Below are 17267 nucleotides of genomic sequence, written 5' to 3' on the forward strand. Positions count from 1 at the left end.
AAAGTTCTTCAGTGTGGTGTGTGCTGCTGTCACTTCAGTTGTAGACTAAGCCTGGCAGGGAATTCATGGGAAGATAGTCAGAGATTGTTCAACAATTCAGACATGCTGCCAATACTTTTCTAGAGTAATGCAAGCGAGAGAAAGGAAGTTTTTAACACTATATTTTGGCCATATCTGAATGGAATGTAATGGGACAAAGAAAAGGAACTTACAAAAATCCAAGGGGATCCTTCCATCAAACCTCCCCCGCAAACAATGGAAATGATATATGCTCAAAGAAAATATCACAAAAGTTTCTTGTAATGAAAAAAAACTAGACAAGCTTAATAATTGGGTTAGTTCTAATTCTCTTCCTTCTGCTCGCTCTCTCCCTCTATTTCCCTATACCGGGGTGGGCAATTATTTTGGGCGGAGAGCCGTTTACCGAGTTTTGGCAAGTTGTCAAGGGGCAGACGTGGCCCTTAACAAGTGCCATTCCCCCTGATCACCATCTTGGGACCAGAAGTCCTGCCCCTAACATCTGACCTTTGCCACTGGAAGTCCCTCCTCTTACCCCTAGAAATACTCCTTTGGGGAAGGTTTACCATCTTAGGGGGAAAAAATCAAATTACGTACTAAAAATCAAACACACCCATAATAATATATTTTAATTTAAAAATGTATTTTTGTCCTGATTAGTGGTAATTTGTGGTGCATATGCAGAAGTGATTGCATATGGGTGTGTGTGTGTGTGTGTGTGTGTGTATGCCACGTGGTGCACAGTGGGTGAGCGGAAAAGATGGGAAAAGTTGGGAAAGCGGTGGTAGCAGCAGGGGCCAGTACTGGAGTGGCCCAGGGCGAGGAGGTAGGAGCATGGGGTGCAGGGGTCTGTAGAGCCAGGCTGGACTGCACCAGCAGGGAAAGGGTGGAGCTGGCCCAGCTCCATAGAGCCCTGCTGGCCAGGACCCCATGCTCCTGCCGCCCTGCTTTGGGCCCACCGGTGCTGGCCCTGGGACACCGGTATGGGCCCTGTGATCCTGCCTGGCTGCTGTTGGCTCCTGTGCTCCCACCCCAGCCCTGCAGTACAGGCAGGGAGCAGAATGCAGCCTCGAACCCATGCTTGCTGGCAGGGAACATGCTGGTGCTCAGCACAGGGGAAAAGCAGCCCCCCCGCTCCCTGTGGTCAGCGCCTCGTGCTGCAGCCATCAGAGCCGATGGGGGCTGTCCTGCCTCTCCTCCACATCACCGCTGCAGACACAGGCAGCCCCACAAGGGCTCCGAGTGGCTGCAGCATGGGGCACTGGCCACAGGACAGGAGGGCACTTTTCCCTCGTGCTGAGCATCAGCTTGCAACCCCCCACAGCTGCTAGCTTGGGCTCCACACCAGCTCCAGGCTTGCTCATGGGGGCTGAGTCACAGTAGCAGCTGCTGCTGCTGCTGCTGCTCAGTGCAGAGAAAAGCGGCTCCTGCTGGGCAGTATTTGCTGTGGCTGCCTGTCTGGAGCTTGCATGCACCGTGCTAGGCTGTGGTGCAGCTGCTTAACTGCCACCTCTGTGCTGCACAGCAACTGCTCCACAAGGCCAGTGCTGCCACGCTGGGCAGGACAGAGGCAGCTATTAAGCTGCCACACCACAGCCTAGTGCAGCACGGGCTCTGGGCGGGCAGCTGCAGCAAACATTGCCTAGCAGCACCGAGGAGCACTTTTCTCCCACAACGAACACCAGTTCGTTCCCCAAAGGCAAGCACACGGTCAGGGCTGCATGCTACTCCCTGCCTCTACTGCAGAGCTGGGGCAGGGGCACAGAGTGAGTGGGTACACAGGAGCTAGCGGCAGCTGGGCAGAGGAATGAGGCCCGCACCGGTTTAGCAGTACCATCACATAATTTTGTAAATTATTATAAACCTTATGCAACATCATCTACATTCTGCTTATTAGCCTAAAACAGCCAATTAACATCCAGAGTGCTTGCTGGGCTTTCAAACCCACTTACATACACATATTTTTCATTCTTTTCTTTCCCAAGTTTAAAAGATTCACAATAACCAGGAAATTCAACATTTGCACATGGTTTGTTTGCTTATAGCACAGTAGATAGTATTGAATTAAACCTAAATTAAGCTAAAACTTGGAAAAATTGAGAGCTTAAATGGTATTAAAAAGTGGAGTTTTTTCATAAATTATGAAAATTGATTAGTCTTTCCTTTTGACATAAAGTTAGCACCACCTCACACAGACTTATGTTCTGTTTCTTAGAGACTTAACAGGTACCATCACTTACTAACACAGAAAAACATAACTATTAGCATTTATTTCAGCATAAGTGAAGACGACTTGAAAGAGAGAGATTCACAGACATTAAAGAAAAACTAGCATAAAAATGAGAGTTTTAAGAAGGAAAAAAATGCAAATTAAACTGATGTTCATAGTCTTCATTCCTAATAATTATATTAACTTACATATCACATATACCATTTCCCCAAAAATCACTCCTCCAAAATTATAGTGCATGTCTTAAGTGGGGAAACTAATTTTCTTTGCTGGAACAGAATGATGGAAGAGTTACGATTCAAAATGGTTATGCTTCCCTTCTTTCTGAGAAAGCAAGCAACAACAGTCCCTTTCATAGCTACTAATTAATTGGGAGCAGCTTTTGGTGTAGCATACAATTAACACTGGACTCCACCCCCGCTTGCTCGCTGTCCCAGAGAGAGAGAGGTGGAAACTATATTTTAATGTAGCGGCCATGCTAAAAATCAGATCTAGACCATTCTGGAAAAACACTTTTTCCCCCCCTACATTCCAGCTTCCAAAAACAAGGTACATCAGCCTTGTGAGAAAATATGGAAATTCTGATAGCAACAAGGCCAGTGAAATGAACTGTTTCTCTTTTCTAAAAGCTGCTTTAAAAAAATAAGTTAACAGCTTAGCCAATATTACAGAAAAAGAAACCATTCCCATGCCAGCTACTTAGTGGGCGTGTCTTTATGAGACACTTAATGCAGAGTAGCCCAATAACACTGCAGTAGTTCATCACGGCACCGATGATGCCAATATGCTATTGCCCAGTATTACTAGACTAGTGCACACTAGCGTCACTAAAAAATCATTCGCCAGTGTTACTGTGCAGTAATTCTAGTTACTGTGCATTTAGCTAGCGCTTCATTAAGTACCAAACTAAATGTGCAGTAACTACTGCGCATTAATGAATGTGTACACGCAACCAATGATGCCTAGTTAATCCAGACATTTCACAGTGGCTACATATACACATTCAAATGATCTGGGAGAATTCTGGTAGGGAAAACAAACAAACAAACAAAAAAACCCAAACTTACCTGGAGATGCCCTAACAGACATTCAAATGCTGAGCTCCTGAAGAGCACAGATGATCCTGTGCAGACAGGATCCTTATTTGCAGTAATGATCCTGTGCAGACAGGTGCTCTTCAGGCTCCCTTAATCTATCTGATGACGGATGGCAGCAGTGGGTCGGTTTACCTGGCTCAGATTGGCTGACTCAGACATTTCAGGGTCAGCCTGTATTTCCCTGTAGCACAATATGGTGATTGTGAAGGTGGGGTATTCTTCTCCCTGCCTGGCTGAAGCAGTGGAGTCCAGCTCAAGCAACACACTGTCTCCCAGTGGCAGGAGGGAGTGCAAGGGGCAGGAGAGAAGCAGCCTGGAATGCTGGAGGAATGTGCTGTGGCTCTTCTCAGAAGACAATGAGTAAAGACATTTGCTTTCCCACGAGAAATTCACCCAGGAACGATTTAATCCTGGTTATTCCTGGGTTATTTTTATCCCAGAGTGGCCTTTTTTGCTCTGGGAGAAAAATCCTGAACATCTGTACACGTGCGTTTTTTCTTGGGAGAGCAGCAATTCTCCCAGTAGAAACTGACTATTTGTACACAGTCACTCCTATGAAGATGCGGTTATTTCTTTTAATTAATTTAAGATCTTGTTTCTATTTAAGGATGAAGGAGGTAAGAAAGCAGTGAGGAAAAATACATTAAAGAAAAAGTTTCTGCACCTGCAGATTTATATTTCAAATCACAATAAACACTCAAAAAATTTTAGAGAGAAGAGCTAATAAATAATCCCACTGCATTAAAAACTGGGTCATTTACCTTCAAATAAACTGAGGTCTCTTCGTAGCCTTGGTCCATAAAGCCCTTCTAAAATACTTTCAAAACCTGAAAACAAAAGAAACATTTACAATAGTGAACAAAACTTTTGCTAATTAGATTCTGTACATGAATAATTAGATTCTATACACAAATGAGTAGTCAGCAGGAAACCACTTTCAGAAAACAATGTTTAACACTCATAGCAATAAAAAAAAACAAAACAGCAGCTTGCCACACAGAAATACATTCCTGCATCTTTAGTACCATTCAATAGGTCTTAGATTGATCTTCTAACAAAAACAATTGACAGTTGTACTGAACCAGCCTATCAGACATATTCCAAGCACCTTATCAAACTTAAAATAATTTAAAAGGTGAGATTATTAACCTCATAGCTTCTCCACAAATGTACTACCATTTTTTTTAAAATGGTGCATCATTCACGTCCAAAATGTAAGCTTCAACATTAGGAAGTTCTCAACTTTCATCACAAAAAAATTAAAAATGAATAAGCTTTTTAAATAAACTGATTCTACAAATATATCAATAATGAACTCTTCTAGAATGTAAAACAACTCTTTTCCTATTTTATAATCAATCTAAATTTATGCAATTTAATGCTGAAGCATCTTCCAATTGCTTTTTCCACCTTTTCTAACGGTAGACAATATTCCCTTTAGCCAAGGTGAAAATTAAAAACTGTATTTGAAGCTTTAATTTCTTGTGCTCTAACACAGTTCTTAATAAATAGGTAGCTATTTTTTTTTTTTACTGTTTATATAATCATAATTTATCTTCCCATTCCAAAGATCAGCTAAGACACTTGTATGATATGACTAATTACCATCAACATAGCATGCCAGGAATTTCAAACTAACCCTCCAACTTGGGACACTACACAGCAATGCTAAAAACTACTGTTACATCCCTAACCCAAACCTTATTTTATTCTGTAGGACTATTTTCACTGAGAAAAAAAAAAAAGAAGAAGATAAGATGTAGAGGTGCACAAATACATCGGTCCCATATTGGATAAGCACTGATATCAAGAAAATTGATGATATTGGCACTAGGCTTTTTTTTGGCTGATGCAGCTGATAATTTTGCAAATAAAATGCCCCATGCATGCATACAGCCACATTGCGGCACACAGGTTGCCAGGAGCACAGCCTGGCAATGTGAAGAGCAGCTGGGTCTGGATGGTTAGTCTGTTGTGATGAAAGGGGCATGGGGACTTTTGGGGCAGGGGTGGAAGGAGGCAGACTGAAACCCCAGTGGTGAGGGAGGGAGTAGGGCTGGGGCTGCACAGCCAGGACACAGCACACGATGGAGCTGCGGCTCGTCCAAGGGGCACAGGGAGGGGGTGGCAGCTTCGCTGCGCGCACCCCAAGATGTCATTGGGGATGGGGGATGCACCTCCAGATCTGCATACAGGGTGGGGGTGGGCTGGGACAAGGAGTAGTGCTAAGTTCTTCCTAGCAGATAGGCTGGGCTGGGCTGCACTCAGGGCAGGAGGCAATGGTTTCACCCTGTATTTAGGGGTGGCTGCAGCTCCTCCCTGTAACCTCCCCTCTCAGCACTGCCTGCCCTGTGCACAGCCCAACTCAGCCCCCTGCCAGGAAGAGCCTGGGATTGCTCCCAGCCCACAGCGGCAGCCCACCGTCGCCCCACACACATGTCCGCCACCCATGCCCTACCATGGTGCGAGTAGCAGCAGGAGCTCCCATTTCTTCCAGACAAGCTGCTCACAGCTGTCCCATGCTCCATCCCAGTTGTGAACCACCAGCCCCCACCCCAGCCCCACTCCTTCCCTCACTGCAGGGGTCTCGATCTACACCCCCCCCCCCCATGCTCCTTCATTCCCCCAACAGAGCTACCAGTCAGATGCTGCTCTTCAAGCTGCCTGGCTGCATAAAATCGGCAACGGAATCAGTATCGGCCAATATGGCCCATTAAAAAAATCAGCCATCAGTATCTGCCCAAAAAATTTCTATTAATGTACCCCAAATAAAATGTTAAATTAGCACATATTAAAACCCTAATTATATATATATATAAAGCACTCTGAAATAGGTTTGGTGGCAAGAAGTGGTTTTTGCTGCCAGAACTGTCTATCTCCATACCGGGAGTTTTGTCAGGAGAGCAGTATCAGCTTGTGGAGTGGGAATGATCCTTTCACCTCCCTAGGCGAGACAGCTTTGCTGTCAGAACTTTGTGAAATAGACAAGTTCATAGTATAGGCAGTCTTAAAACACTAATATAAAGTTAGTCTCCTTTTCACAGATATTTTAACTTGTCAATAAAAATGCACAAAATTACAAAGTTACTTAGTAATATTAGCTGCCTCTCAAACTCAAATGTAGCATTAATAAAAAATCTTCATGAGAATTCCCAAACCATCTATCTGACTTCAAAGGTTAATTCCATAAACCTACCCAAAAAAGGCAAATAGGAAATCTGAAGGCAAGATAGCAACTTGTCCATGAATTCTAACCTGAGGAACTATCATGTGTTTAATCTACAGTACAGTTATCTCCTTTTGACCTGAACCTTTATCTACTATTTGAAATTCTGCAGATTATCTCCATTAGGAGAAGAAATTGATGCTGGAGACAGGGTATTTTGATGCAATCCTGTTAACTTACTATGCGTATAGAGTACCATTTCCCTGAACACTGCAGGAGCCAAACAAACAACAGAAGGCTGTTTCTTTTGTCAACAATTCCAATTTTTTTTTCCGTCAAACTTTGCACATGTTCTCTTCCGACTTTTTTTCAGGGACATGCCAAAAGTACTCTTCTTGCTTTTTCCTTAATTTCTCTCTGCAGCTGTCCATGTACTTATTGCCTACTTTTGCCCAGAGACACAGACAACCAAACAAAATTGAGCTTCCCACATTCAGCCCCCAACAATCTCCATTCACACAAATCTACTGTTACCAGGCCTTATATGTGACCTGTTTTTGGTGGTCATTCACATTTTTTTAGCAATCTTTCTTCAAGAAAGAGCTTTGCAATTTCTTAACCCGAATGAAAGGTGATCAGATCCACTGCTTTCTCGCACAATGGTTGGGGGTATTAGTTTAAAGACAAACCTCCAAAATAACAGATGTATAATTTCCCATGTCTAGGAATCTAATGCTGGGGGAGGGGGTGTCTTATTTTCAAAGTTTTCTTCGATTTGAGTAAATATGGTAGTTCACTCATTATCTTGGCTAGCCAGACTTCACACTGAATATCAAACCCAATATCTGCATTGGTGTATAGTCCTCAGTAACTATTCACATTTAAAACCAATTACCCTCTTCACCCAAGTCCAAGATGACCTTGAATTTAAGATGAACCACCCAAGAATTACATTCTATACATGAAAAATGAATACATTTGTTATAATTTTCCATTTTAGAATGTTGGAATAATTGGAGGGTTATCTTAACTTTGTCCCCCTTCCCCCACTGCCGCTATTGGGAAAGCAGTGGCGGGGGGGCAGTCAGCAGAAGAAGCAGTAGAAGGGGGCATGGTCTGGGAGGGGTCAAATAGCTTTCTCTTGCAGCCCCACATCTTGCCCCTGCTCTCCCATACCCCCCTGCTGACTTTGCCTCCCCATCTCTCCCTGGAGACTCTGTCCCCCACCTACTACCCCACTCCCACTCTGGCAGGCTCTGGCCTTGGCTGCAGCCTGGGGCATAGAGCACAGCCTGTCTGGTGGCAGCAGCAACAGCATGGCAATGGCAACAGCGTAACAACACCAGCCCCAGCTCTAGGGCCAACAGCAGCGATCTGATGTATACCACCTTGTACTCAAATACAAGATGAGGGGTTTTCCCCTTCATGTTAAATGAAGAGCTATATCTCATCTTGGATTCTAATAAATAGATGGGTAGTTCAGTTTTAGACTACTTATTGCCTTGAATTTTTAGCATGTCTGGTCTTAAAAAAAATCTATGTTTGAAGCCCAAATCTATTATTCCAGACCCTGGTGCAGCGTGCCTTGGGGCCAGAGACAACCTTTGTCCAAGTGACCCCTGGCTGGACTTCATGGGAGCTCCTCTTGTCCACCCTTGTCCTGCCACCCACCCCTGCTCTTCCCTCTTCATTCTTTGACTCTTATTGACAGGCTCTTTGCCCAGTCTGCTCTTTGCCATCCCTGATGGCACACAGCCTCTGCAGCGCAGCCTGGAGTTCCCCTATACAGCACTCCAGAGACACTCAATGTAAAGCAAACCTCACAAAGGGAGGTGTCATTGCTCTTGATCCCAAGTGCCTTCAGTCATGCCAGGCAGCCCCCACAGCCAAGAGTCTAAGCGGAAGCCGGAATCATAGGCTCTGTCTGGGTGGAGGTCTCAGTGGTAAGAGTGGGGGGCTTCAGTCCTAAAGCAAATTTTCAGAGTGTGGTATATCCCCCACTGCGATACAGATAGTAGTCCACTGTGCTGACTATTCTCCTCAGGCTTGGACCGAGGCAGTACTGGGAGTGGAGTGGCAGCAAAATGTGGGTGGATGCAGCATCCTCTCAGCACCATTGGCGACTGCTCCAAGCCCAACCCCTGCTGAAAGGAGATGTGCGCAGCCCCACCCCATGCAGATTCAGGGGCACATGGCCCCTGTCCTTCTGGGGTACAAGCAGCAGTGGGAACTACCTCCCCACATGCCCACCCTGCCTGACAGCACCTGCCCCTCTCTCAGTGGGGGGCGTTGATCTAACCTCCCCCACATCCCTTCCCTCCCCCCCACTCCTTCCACCAAACTGACCAGCTGGAGGCAGCTCTCCACACTGCCAGCTCTGCTCTTGGATGCCCAAGTGCTGCACTGCAACTGCATGCCGCACAAGCATTTAAAATCAGCCAAATTATCAGCCCCATCGGGCCAATATCCAATACAGTTATTTTTCTTTACATTGGTACCAATCCAATATCAGACTGATGTATTGGTGCACCTCTAACAGCTATACCACTACTCCAACATTTTAATTGACTTTATTAAAAAACTGCTTCTTTATACACGGTCTTGAAATAAACTGGTCAGAGTGTCATCTGCAGATTACTAAAGATCCCTGCTATTTCATTGGTGCAGTAGTGCCATGACAGTTAAAATAAAAATTCAGGTCAATCTAATTGAATACAGATTATTTAGAAAAAGAAACTATTAGAAAATAAAATTTCCAATGTTTACTGAACTGCTTAAAGTTACATGAACTGGTTGAAGTTCACAATGATTAAGAAAAGGCGAATTGTGATTTTTTATAAAAAAGTGATTTCATTTTTTTAAAAACCTAAAATATTCTTTGGATCACTTATCTAAGATATCCTGTAAATATCTGAGGTCTGAAATTTAACAAAATGTAGTTCTTTGTTTTGCATGAAATGGAATAATCTAATATGATAAAAGCCTAAATCTGTCCATCTGTCTGTAACACTTATTCACGCTCTGACTGGCTGACAAACAGCCAATCAGAGCACAAAGCAGCACTGTGACAGAAGTCAGCCCGCTGCCATGATGTTGGGGACACAGAGGACGGAGCAGACGGAGACCTGTGCCCTGGAGGCAGCAACAATAGAATGGAGGACAGCAAGGCTAGCCTTGGCCTCCCCTGCCCTACTCCTGCAGGATATGCAGTGGGGGGAAAACCCAAGCCAGGGGGAAAAAGTCGGCCTGCTACAGCAGTGGGCATGGGGACAGCTGGCCCAGCCCAACGCAGAAGCTGCAGAGTGAGCCTCTTTCCCCACAGTGGGGCCTGGGCCCCTATCCCTGCATCTACCCCAAGATACCTCTTCCCATCCCTCCACCGCCACCAGGTTGACCTGGGTCTGCAGCTCTCCCCTACCCCTGCCACGGCCAGGCTTCTCCCTAGCCTCGGGTCTAGTCCTCCCTGCATCAGGCTTGGACACGTTCCTCCCTGCCCCACACCCCTTCAGCAGGGCAGGGGAGGGAAGAAGCGGGCCCAGACCCCAAGCAGCAGGAGGGAAGGGGAGGGGGGGAGCAGGCCCAGAGGAGGGGGATGGGGCTCCACCCTGGCCTGCTTCCCTTCCTCCCATCATTCTTGTTGGGGAATTGGCTAGTATTCAACATAAGTTTAAGTTTATTTAATAAAGGCTTTACTGTTTTAAAATTATAATTATGCCCACCTTCAACAGCATAACATTTACAAGTAATGAATGAAAAAGTGAAAATTGTGGCAGAGAATTTATTTTACAAGACCTCAAACAAGGTTCAATCCTACTCAAAGAACCAGAGAGTGTTACATATGGCTCTCCTGAAGTCTTTAAACATGGTAATAAGCAGTGTTTCTAGAATAATGCATTACCCTCAATCTGCTCAGCTTAAACAAACCAACACCATAATAATGACAAAATGTGTGCTTTCATAAAGTAGCTAACAGAATATTGGTGTGGCAAAAAGCCACCTTGGTTTCTCCCCAAAATCTCTGCCCTGTGACAATGTGATTAGATGGGCCAGCACAAAGGATTCACACCTCAGCCTGTCTCTTTAGGTAACCTGAGCTGGCTGCATTCCTGAGGGAGGGGGGAAACCTGCTCCCTCCGCCTAAGTGACTGGCATCAGTTACCTGGGTGATGGGCATCTACCTGGGGAGCTGGAATCTGCCTGGTAACACATGATGCATTTCAAATTGGTTGGCTGACAGCCAACTGGGGCTGACCTCCACTGGACCAGGTGAATGAGGTCACAGGGGCTATATAAGTTAGGATGGGCTAGGAGGCAGTCTCTTCGGCCATGAGGTGAAGCAGCAGCCATGCGGGGGACACAGAGAAGCCTTACCACCTGAAACTAGCTCTCTCTCACCCCAAAACTCATGAGCAAGGAACTGCCTGCCTCCAAAGAGAAACTTCACCTGCCTTTGGAAGATGCATGCGAGTAAGCTACTCGAGATCTGATTAGATATCTAGCTGGCAGTAACTCAGATGCGTGATCAAAAGGCTACCTCAGCCACACTGTTTGCTCTTTAGGATTTCTAAGATATTGCTCAATCCTGTACCCTAGTTTACCCTACCCCTTGTAATCAATAAAGTTCTCCTTTTTGACTGATGTGGGATACTTATTGAGGGGTGGGTCTAAATTATGCCTAAAGAGACCCCTTAGGTCTGCGGGCTAAGGGAGACTTTACTTTTTGCCCCCTGACTTGGGGAAGTGCCCCAAGTGCTTGTACTGGGTCGAGTACCCATCGGACTATTAGGTCTGTGTTTCCCCGAGGACACAGGGCCGAGACAGCCCCTTCTCAGGGTGGCAGCGTCGTCGTCACCCCCAGACCAGCGAGTGTGCTCCAGGAGAGGGGTTGGCAGAGCATAAGGCGCCCCTAGGGAGGCATTTGGAGCCTGGAAGGTGGTCAGGCGCAAGGAGGTGGGCGGCTCAACGCAGGAGCACCCCCTACTGGCCCGCCACAATTGGCAACGTAGTTTTACCTTAAAGAAACTTACAAATGCTATCCGGAGGGTGGAATTTGTATGTCCCACATTCACTCAGATAAAACTGCAACCTGTCCTCACTACACTACAATTTTATCTGCTGCCAGTCCATTATAAAAAGCATACTTTCTGGGCTTGAGGCCAATGTTAGTAAAGTACATAAGCTAAAATGAAACCCACTGGAGTATCCCAAACCAGTCATAGATAGCTTAGGCTGAGTAAGGTCATATCACACACGCTTATTCCAAAACATACACAACTCAGAAAATACAACTACCTCTACCTTTTAGATTGTAGGCTACCGACAGTGGTTTAGAAGCATTTCCTGCCTCTGACCTGGTTCTTTCAGGTTGTGCTTTTACATCCATAAAGTCCGAGGTTCAATCCCTCATAACATGTACAATAATTTATGTTTTTTAGAATCTCTGTAGATTATGCACTTGCCTGCTCCAGAGAAACATCCTAATCTATGCAAAGAATGGGGCTCCTTCCTCAAATGGCGAAACAATGTGTAACAATGGATCTTTACAGAAGTAATCCCTGGCCCTCCAGCATTAGAAGCAGAAACCACTATCTACAGGACTAGAGGCCAGATTCTTAAAACTGTTTAGATGCCTAAAATCAAATTATCTAGGAGGCAGTAGCATCAAAACAAACAAACAAGCAGCTCATCATATGGTATAGCCATTGCCAGAAGAAAACAGTCATATTAAGTCTACTGTATAATACAGTGTGCTTAGCAGAAAGGGTGGTTTAGGTTCATTTTGAAATAACCATCAGTTATTTCAAATAGTGAAAACCAAAACGTGGTCCGGTATATGGCACTGCTGCAAGAGAATACTTACAATATTTTCATTCTTTACTGAGGGTCTCAGCAATTTCTCCTGAAACCGCACCTCACATGTGTGGCCCAGCTTTGGCCAAAGCCTCTTCAGGTTCAGATTCTGGCTCAGCCTCTCAGTTCCCCAATTCTTCCGCCAACAGGTGTCTCCTTAAAATTGTGTTTCCTACCCAAAGAAAGGATCAGTGGTAGAATCTCCACTGTTGGAGGTTTTTACGGCCTAGCTTGACAGAGCTTTGGCTAGAATGATCTAGTTGGCGATGGTCTTGTATTGGGCAGGGGGTTGGACTAGATGACCCTCCCACCCCTTGACGTCCCTTCCAGCCCTGATTTTCTGACAGAATCAGAAGGGTTCCATTTGTGTTTAGTGTTTAAGAATTCATATTTTTCACAGCAATCCAGGTAATTTAATTAATATAAACTGTGGAAATTGATGAAAATTTTAATACATATGAATCACTTAACATACTTTCAAATGTTACTACATATGTTAACTGAAGGTAGATTATGCTTCACACTGAAAACACAGTGGAGGAGCACACCAGACCTATTCCCAAGTGATATGGTAGCAGAGCAGTACTACCTGGTTTTCTCTAGTGAAAGGTTATGTTGTCATGGTTAACACACAGTGGTTGTTCCTTGTATATGCAGTTTCACTAAACTTGCAAATAAACTATGCAAACAAATGAATTGTGCAAGTCAGATATATCAGTTCACAAAGAAGAGAGTGTCATGGTGATGGACTATGTAATATTTATTTTAACTCTGTTCATGTGTTATAGCAGAGGTTTCTAACCTCCTTTTTATGCAGGAAAGGGGCAGTGCTGACAGACAGAGCAGGGAGCTTACACGTGGCCACCACTGCCATTTATATAATCCATGTCGCCACTGGGTGCTGCTTTTCCATGCCCAAGTATCCCAGTGCCACTGGCTTTGCATCTGGCTGACCATCGGCACTGCCTCATCCCCAGCGCACAGCAGCGGTGCAGGGGAGTTCACAAGCAGCAGTCACCTCCACCACCATTTATACACTCCGAGCCATGCACCAAGGGTCCAGGGGAGGGCAGGAGGCGAGTGCTAAAAACAGCCAGCTGCACATTGTGGAAGAAATCAAACTTTGCATTGTGTTTTGGTATTAGAATTAACAGACTCAGTCCCAGTTTACTGGAGCGCATACAAGCGATCACAGGGATGTTCTAAACAGAACTTCTCCCTTCTACATGTTAACATACCTTTTTATACCTAAGACAGAGAACAGACACATGATTTAAACAAAGCAACCTTGAAAGACAGAAAGAGGTAGATCATTCAGTTGTCACACAACAGTTGCTTGCTCAGCAACACATTTTGTTTTGAGAACTGTTATCACTTTCTTGTTGATTTTAGGAAAGGAAGAAACATTTATTCACGAAGATCTGTAAAAGACATAATAAAGCAGAAAGGTTTTTCTTATCTTAGAATATTCTTAAATATACAGCATCAGCAACTTTTTCAATCTTTTCTTCACTCTCTTTTCTTAGTCAAGTTAGAGGTTTGGATAAATTTATTTCTACAACATGAAGCCAGCAGCGCAGAGAAGCAGGGATACTTGGGCACAGGAAAAAGTGGCACCCAGCAGCGATACGGAACAATGTATGGCAACAGCAGCCCCGCCCTGTGCCACCAGCATCCCCTCCCCACACGGTGCCGAGTGTATAGATGGCGGCAGGGATGGCTGCTGTGTGCAAGTTCCTGGCACCACTGCCGCACAGCGTGTGCGTGCATGTGCTCCATCAGCTGGCCATACTTAAGCGCAGGAAAGTGGCGTGCGGTCCCTGGTGGAAGTGGCATGGAGTGATGATGCTGGCAGCCCTGCCCCCCCTGCTTCCCAAGGACCCCCGCTTCACTGCAGCACTAGCTTCATGTCCAGGTGTCATGTGAAGCCAGCAGCGTGGAGAAGAGGGGATACTTGGGCATGGGGAAATGGCAACAGTGGTGGATGGTAGTGGTGGCCCCACCCCTCACCACTTGTCCATGCCATGTACCCTATTTGACAACCCCCATGTTTTAGTGTTCATGACAATTTATCTATAAAGCTAGCACTCCACCACTTTGCATGTCAAATGACCTTGGAACTTGCAGCACAATATTTATAGAAGGGGTTGGTGATTTTTTTTTTGCTAAATACCACAAAACCCTGCAACCTAGACTTAAAAAATGTTGGCATGCCAGGGAAGCCATGACAGGCCCTATCTTTGTCATGGCAGGGCAGCCCCAGCCCTTTCTCCTGCTATGCTCCCCAAGGTACACATGCAGTCACTACAGGCAATGAGCTAGGCCAGGGCTCTAGACCTTGGTGTGACTGCCTGCTGCAAGCAGCCCGGGCTCTGGGCACTTACCTGTTTCTGGCACAGAGCCTGGGATGCTCATAGCAGGCAGCCTGCAAAAAGCTGTACCAGGGTCCGGAGCCCCAGCCTGGCTCTGTGGCAGCAGCTGCCCAAGCACCTCTGGGTACATGGTAAGGAAAGGGAGGAGGTTGCACTGCCTTAGCTCACCTTCTTGCCATGCACCCCAAAGTACACATGCAAACACTGCCAGCCAGAGCCCAGCTGGGGCTCCAGACCCCAGTGCACCTGTTATAGCCTCCTAGATGCCTACAGCTGGCCTGAGCTTTAGGCAGCTGCTGCCAGCCATGGAACCTGGGCTGCCTGCAGCTTCCCCACTGCCTACTGTAAGCAGCTTAGGCTCTGAAGCTAGCAACAGCTGCTCACAGCCTGGGTCACCCATGGTGTGCCGAGCAAAACAACGTCATGTGCCATACGCTGGCACGTGTGCTAGGGGTTGCCAATCCCTGATCTATAGCATGGAAATTAAACTAAAGAAAAAGTACTTTCCAGTACAAATATTTCAAAAACAAGAGAAGTTTCTGGGATCCCCCAGGCCACCATGAGGTGGCGGCAACATAGCCCCCCAGCACCTGGTAGCCGTTCCATGTGCCACCATATTCCCACCCTAAAATGAGCCTGCGAATGCATGAAGTGGGATCCATTTCCTGTGACAGGGTCCAGACTGTTCTTCCCACAAACACATCTGTGCAGCCAGTTAACCACAGATTTTGGTAAAGTACAACTGTTCTTTATAAAACTCCATCTTGTTTAAAAAAGGGAGGAGGAAACTGAAATTGCGGATGGTGGCAGATGACAGAACAAAAGGAGCAGCAAAAGAAGTTTAGGCTAGATATTAGGAAGAATTTTCTCACTAGGAGGGTAGTAAAACACTGGAACAGGTTACCCAGGGAGGTGATGGAAGCTCCATTCTAGGTTTTCAAAATGCAGCTAGACAGAGCTTTGGCTGGGATGATCCCACTTTGAGCAGGGGGTTGGACTAAATGACCTCCTGAGGTCCCTTCCAACGCAGATTTCTTTTGATCCCATCACATTCCTCTTTCTTGGCATGCAGGCAATCTGAGTCTACCTCCTTCTGTACAGGAATCCTGGGGAAAATATAGCCGCCAACTCCTAGAAGGCATGATGGTCTGGATACTTCACCACCCCATGATGACACCTCAGCAGCAGCGCAATCCCTAAAATATTCTACTTAGAATCCTTTAGCAATGTATATACAAACCTCTCTCCAGGGACAACTGTGAATCTACTCCTAATGAGAGGCAACCTGGGAATGGATTATATTGTTACAGCTGTCCACATCCTGGCTGAAGGAGTGTTAAGGTTCAAGCTGGTTTGTTACATTTGAATCTCTCTCAGCTGAGTCACAAGAACATATTAGCTGTTGTCCCACTGAAAGTTCCCTTTTTGCAAGGGCACCAAGTGTTCTGGTCTTCAAGCCTTTGGGGAACTGGAGAGACTAGAAAGGGAAGAGCCAAATGACTAGTTTTTGCAGGTGCTTAGTGCTGTAAAGACTATTTGGGGGTGGGGGAAAGGATTACTTACCTATTTTGGAGGGCGGCAGAGAACCTTTGGGTGGATGGCCTTTGCCCCAATAAACACCTTTACTGAAGAAACCATTTGCTGCACTGTCTGGAATTCTGGGTTCCTCATTCCACAGGAGGTGAAATCCTTTGAGAGAAATTGGATACTACTGCCTTACATCAGGACCACACAGAAACAGTGAGGGTGAAGACTAAAATGAGGATCCTTGGAAGCTGGAAAGAGTCTGAGCTGCCTTCTCTTCTCATTCACCCCCAAAGCTAGAAGCTATGCCTGTGGGCTGGCCTCAAGACATACTGAGAAATCAGACAAGGATATAAATGGCCCTGAACAAGCACTTCATGACAATCACTGTCACAGTTTTGCATAGAAGAAAGTAGCTGAAGGTGGGATAATGATCCATTTTATTTCCACTGTATGCCAAAGTATGTTTGAAGTACATTATCAATGCTGAAAGCATTATAAAAAGCAGTAAGGAATAAGACTTTCTTCTCTTTACGCGCATTCAAATTCAGGTGATATTGTAAGTATAGAACAAACAAAAGCCCATTATGTTAAGCAGAGCTGACAAGAAGTCAGAGTGTTTATATACAGAAGTTATTTTTGTAGTGATACAAACTTTGTAACACTGTAATAAAATCAAAATTGCTATAGGTAGCCACATGTTCAAAAGTTGGCCAGCTAAGGTACCACAAAAAGGTAAGCTCTCTAGCCAAGGGGCACCAGGCTGGACCAGCTTACTGATAGGCAGGGATCCTGTTTTTCTGATTAAAAATTGCAAGTTCTCTGATTAAAAACCGAAAATTCATGATAAAATTAAAGGAGCCCCACAGCCCCTCCCCATCACTGCTGGTGCCCTGCACTCCCCCCCGCCGGGTCTCAGCCGCCTTCCTGATGCCCCTTGCAACAGCCCCCCAGACATGCAGACACTGACACCCACCCCAGCAGCCAACTGTGAGAGAGAGAGAGAGACA

At 45.6% G+C, this 17267-nt stretch overlaps 1 protein-coding gene across 5 annotated transcripts in view; it reads right to left on the minus strand.

Annotated features, from left to right (window-relative positions):
* The window catches only part of LCORL (ligand dependent nuclear receptor corepressor like), a 171330-nt gene that overhangs the window by 114529 nt on the left and 39534 nt on the right, over window positions 1-17267 (minus strand). For 4 of the 5 annotated variants that reach the window (XM_019552861.1, XM_019552856.1, XM_019552855.1 and 1 more), the window contains exon 2: window positions 4107-4172. In XM_019552861.1, the coding sequence (XP_019408406.1) occupies window positions 4107-4172 (66 nt within the window). Of the gene's footprint in view, window positions 1-4106; window positions 4173-6751; window positions 7447-17267 lie in introns of those variants that run through there. The other variant, XM_019552857.1, reaches the window with a different exon arrangement.

This window comes from Crocodylus porosus, unplaced genomic scaffold (genome assembly GCF_001723895.1).
Source record: "Crocodylus porosus isolate Cpor-Errol unplaced genomic scaffold, CroPor_comp1, whole genome shotgun sequence".
NCBI lineage: Eukaryota > Metazoa > Chordata > Crocodylia > Crocodylidae > Crocodylus > Crocodylus porosus.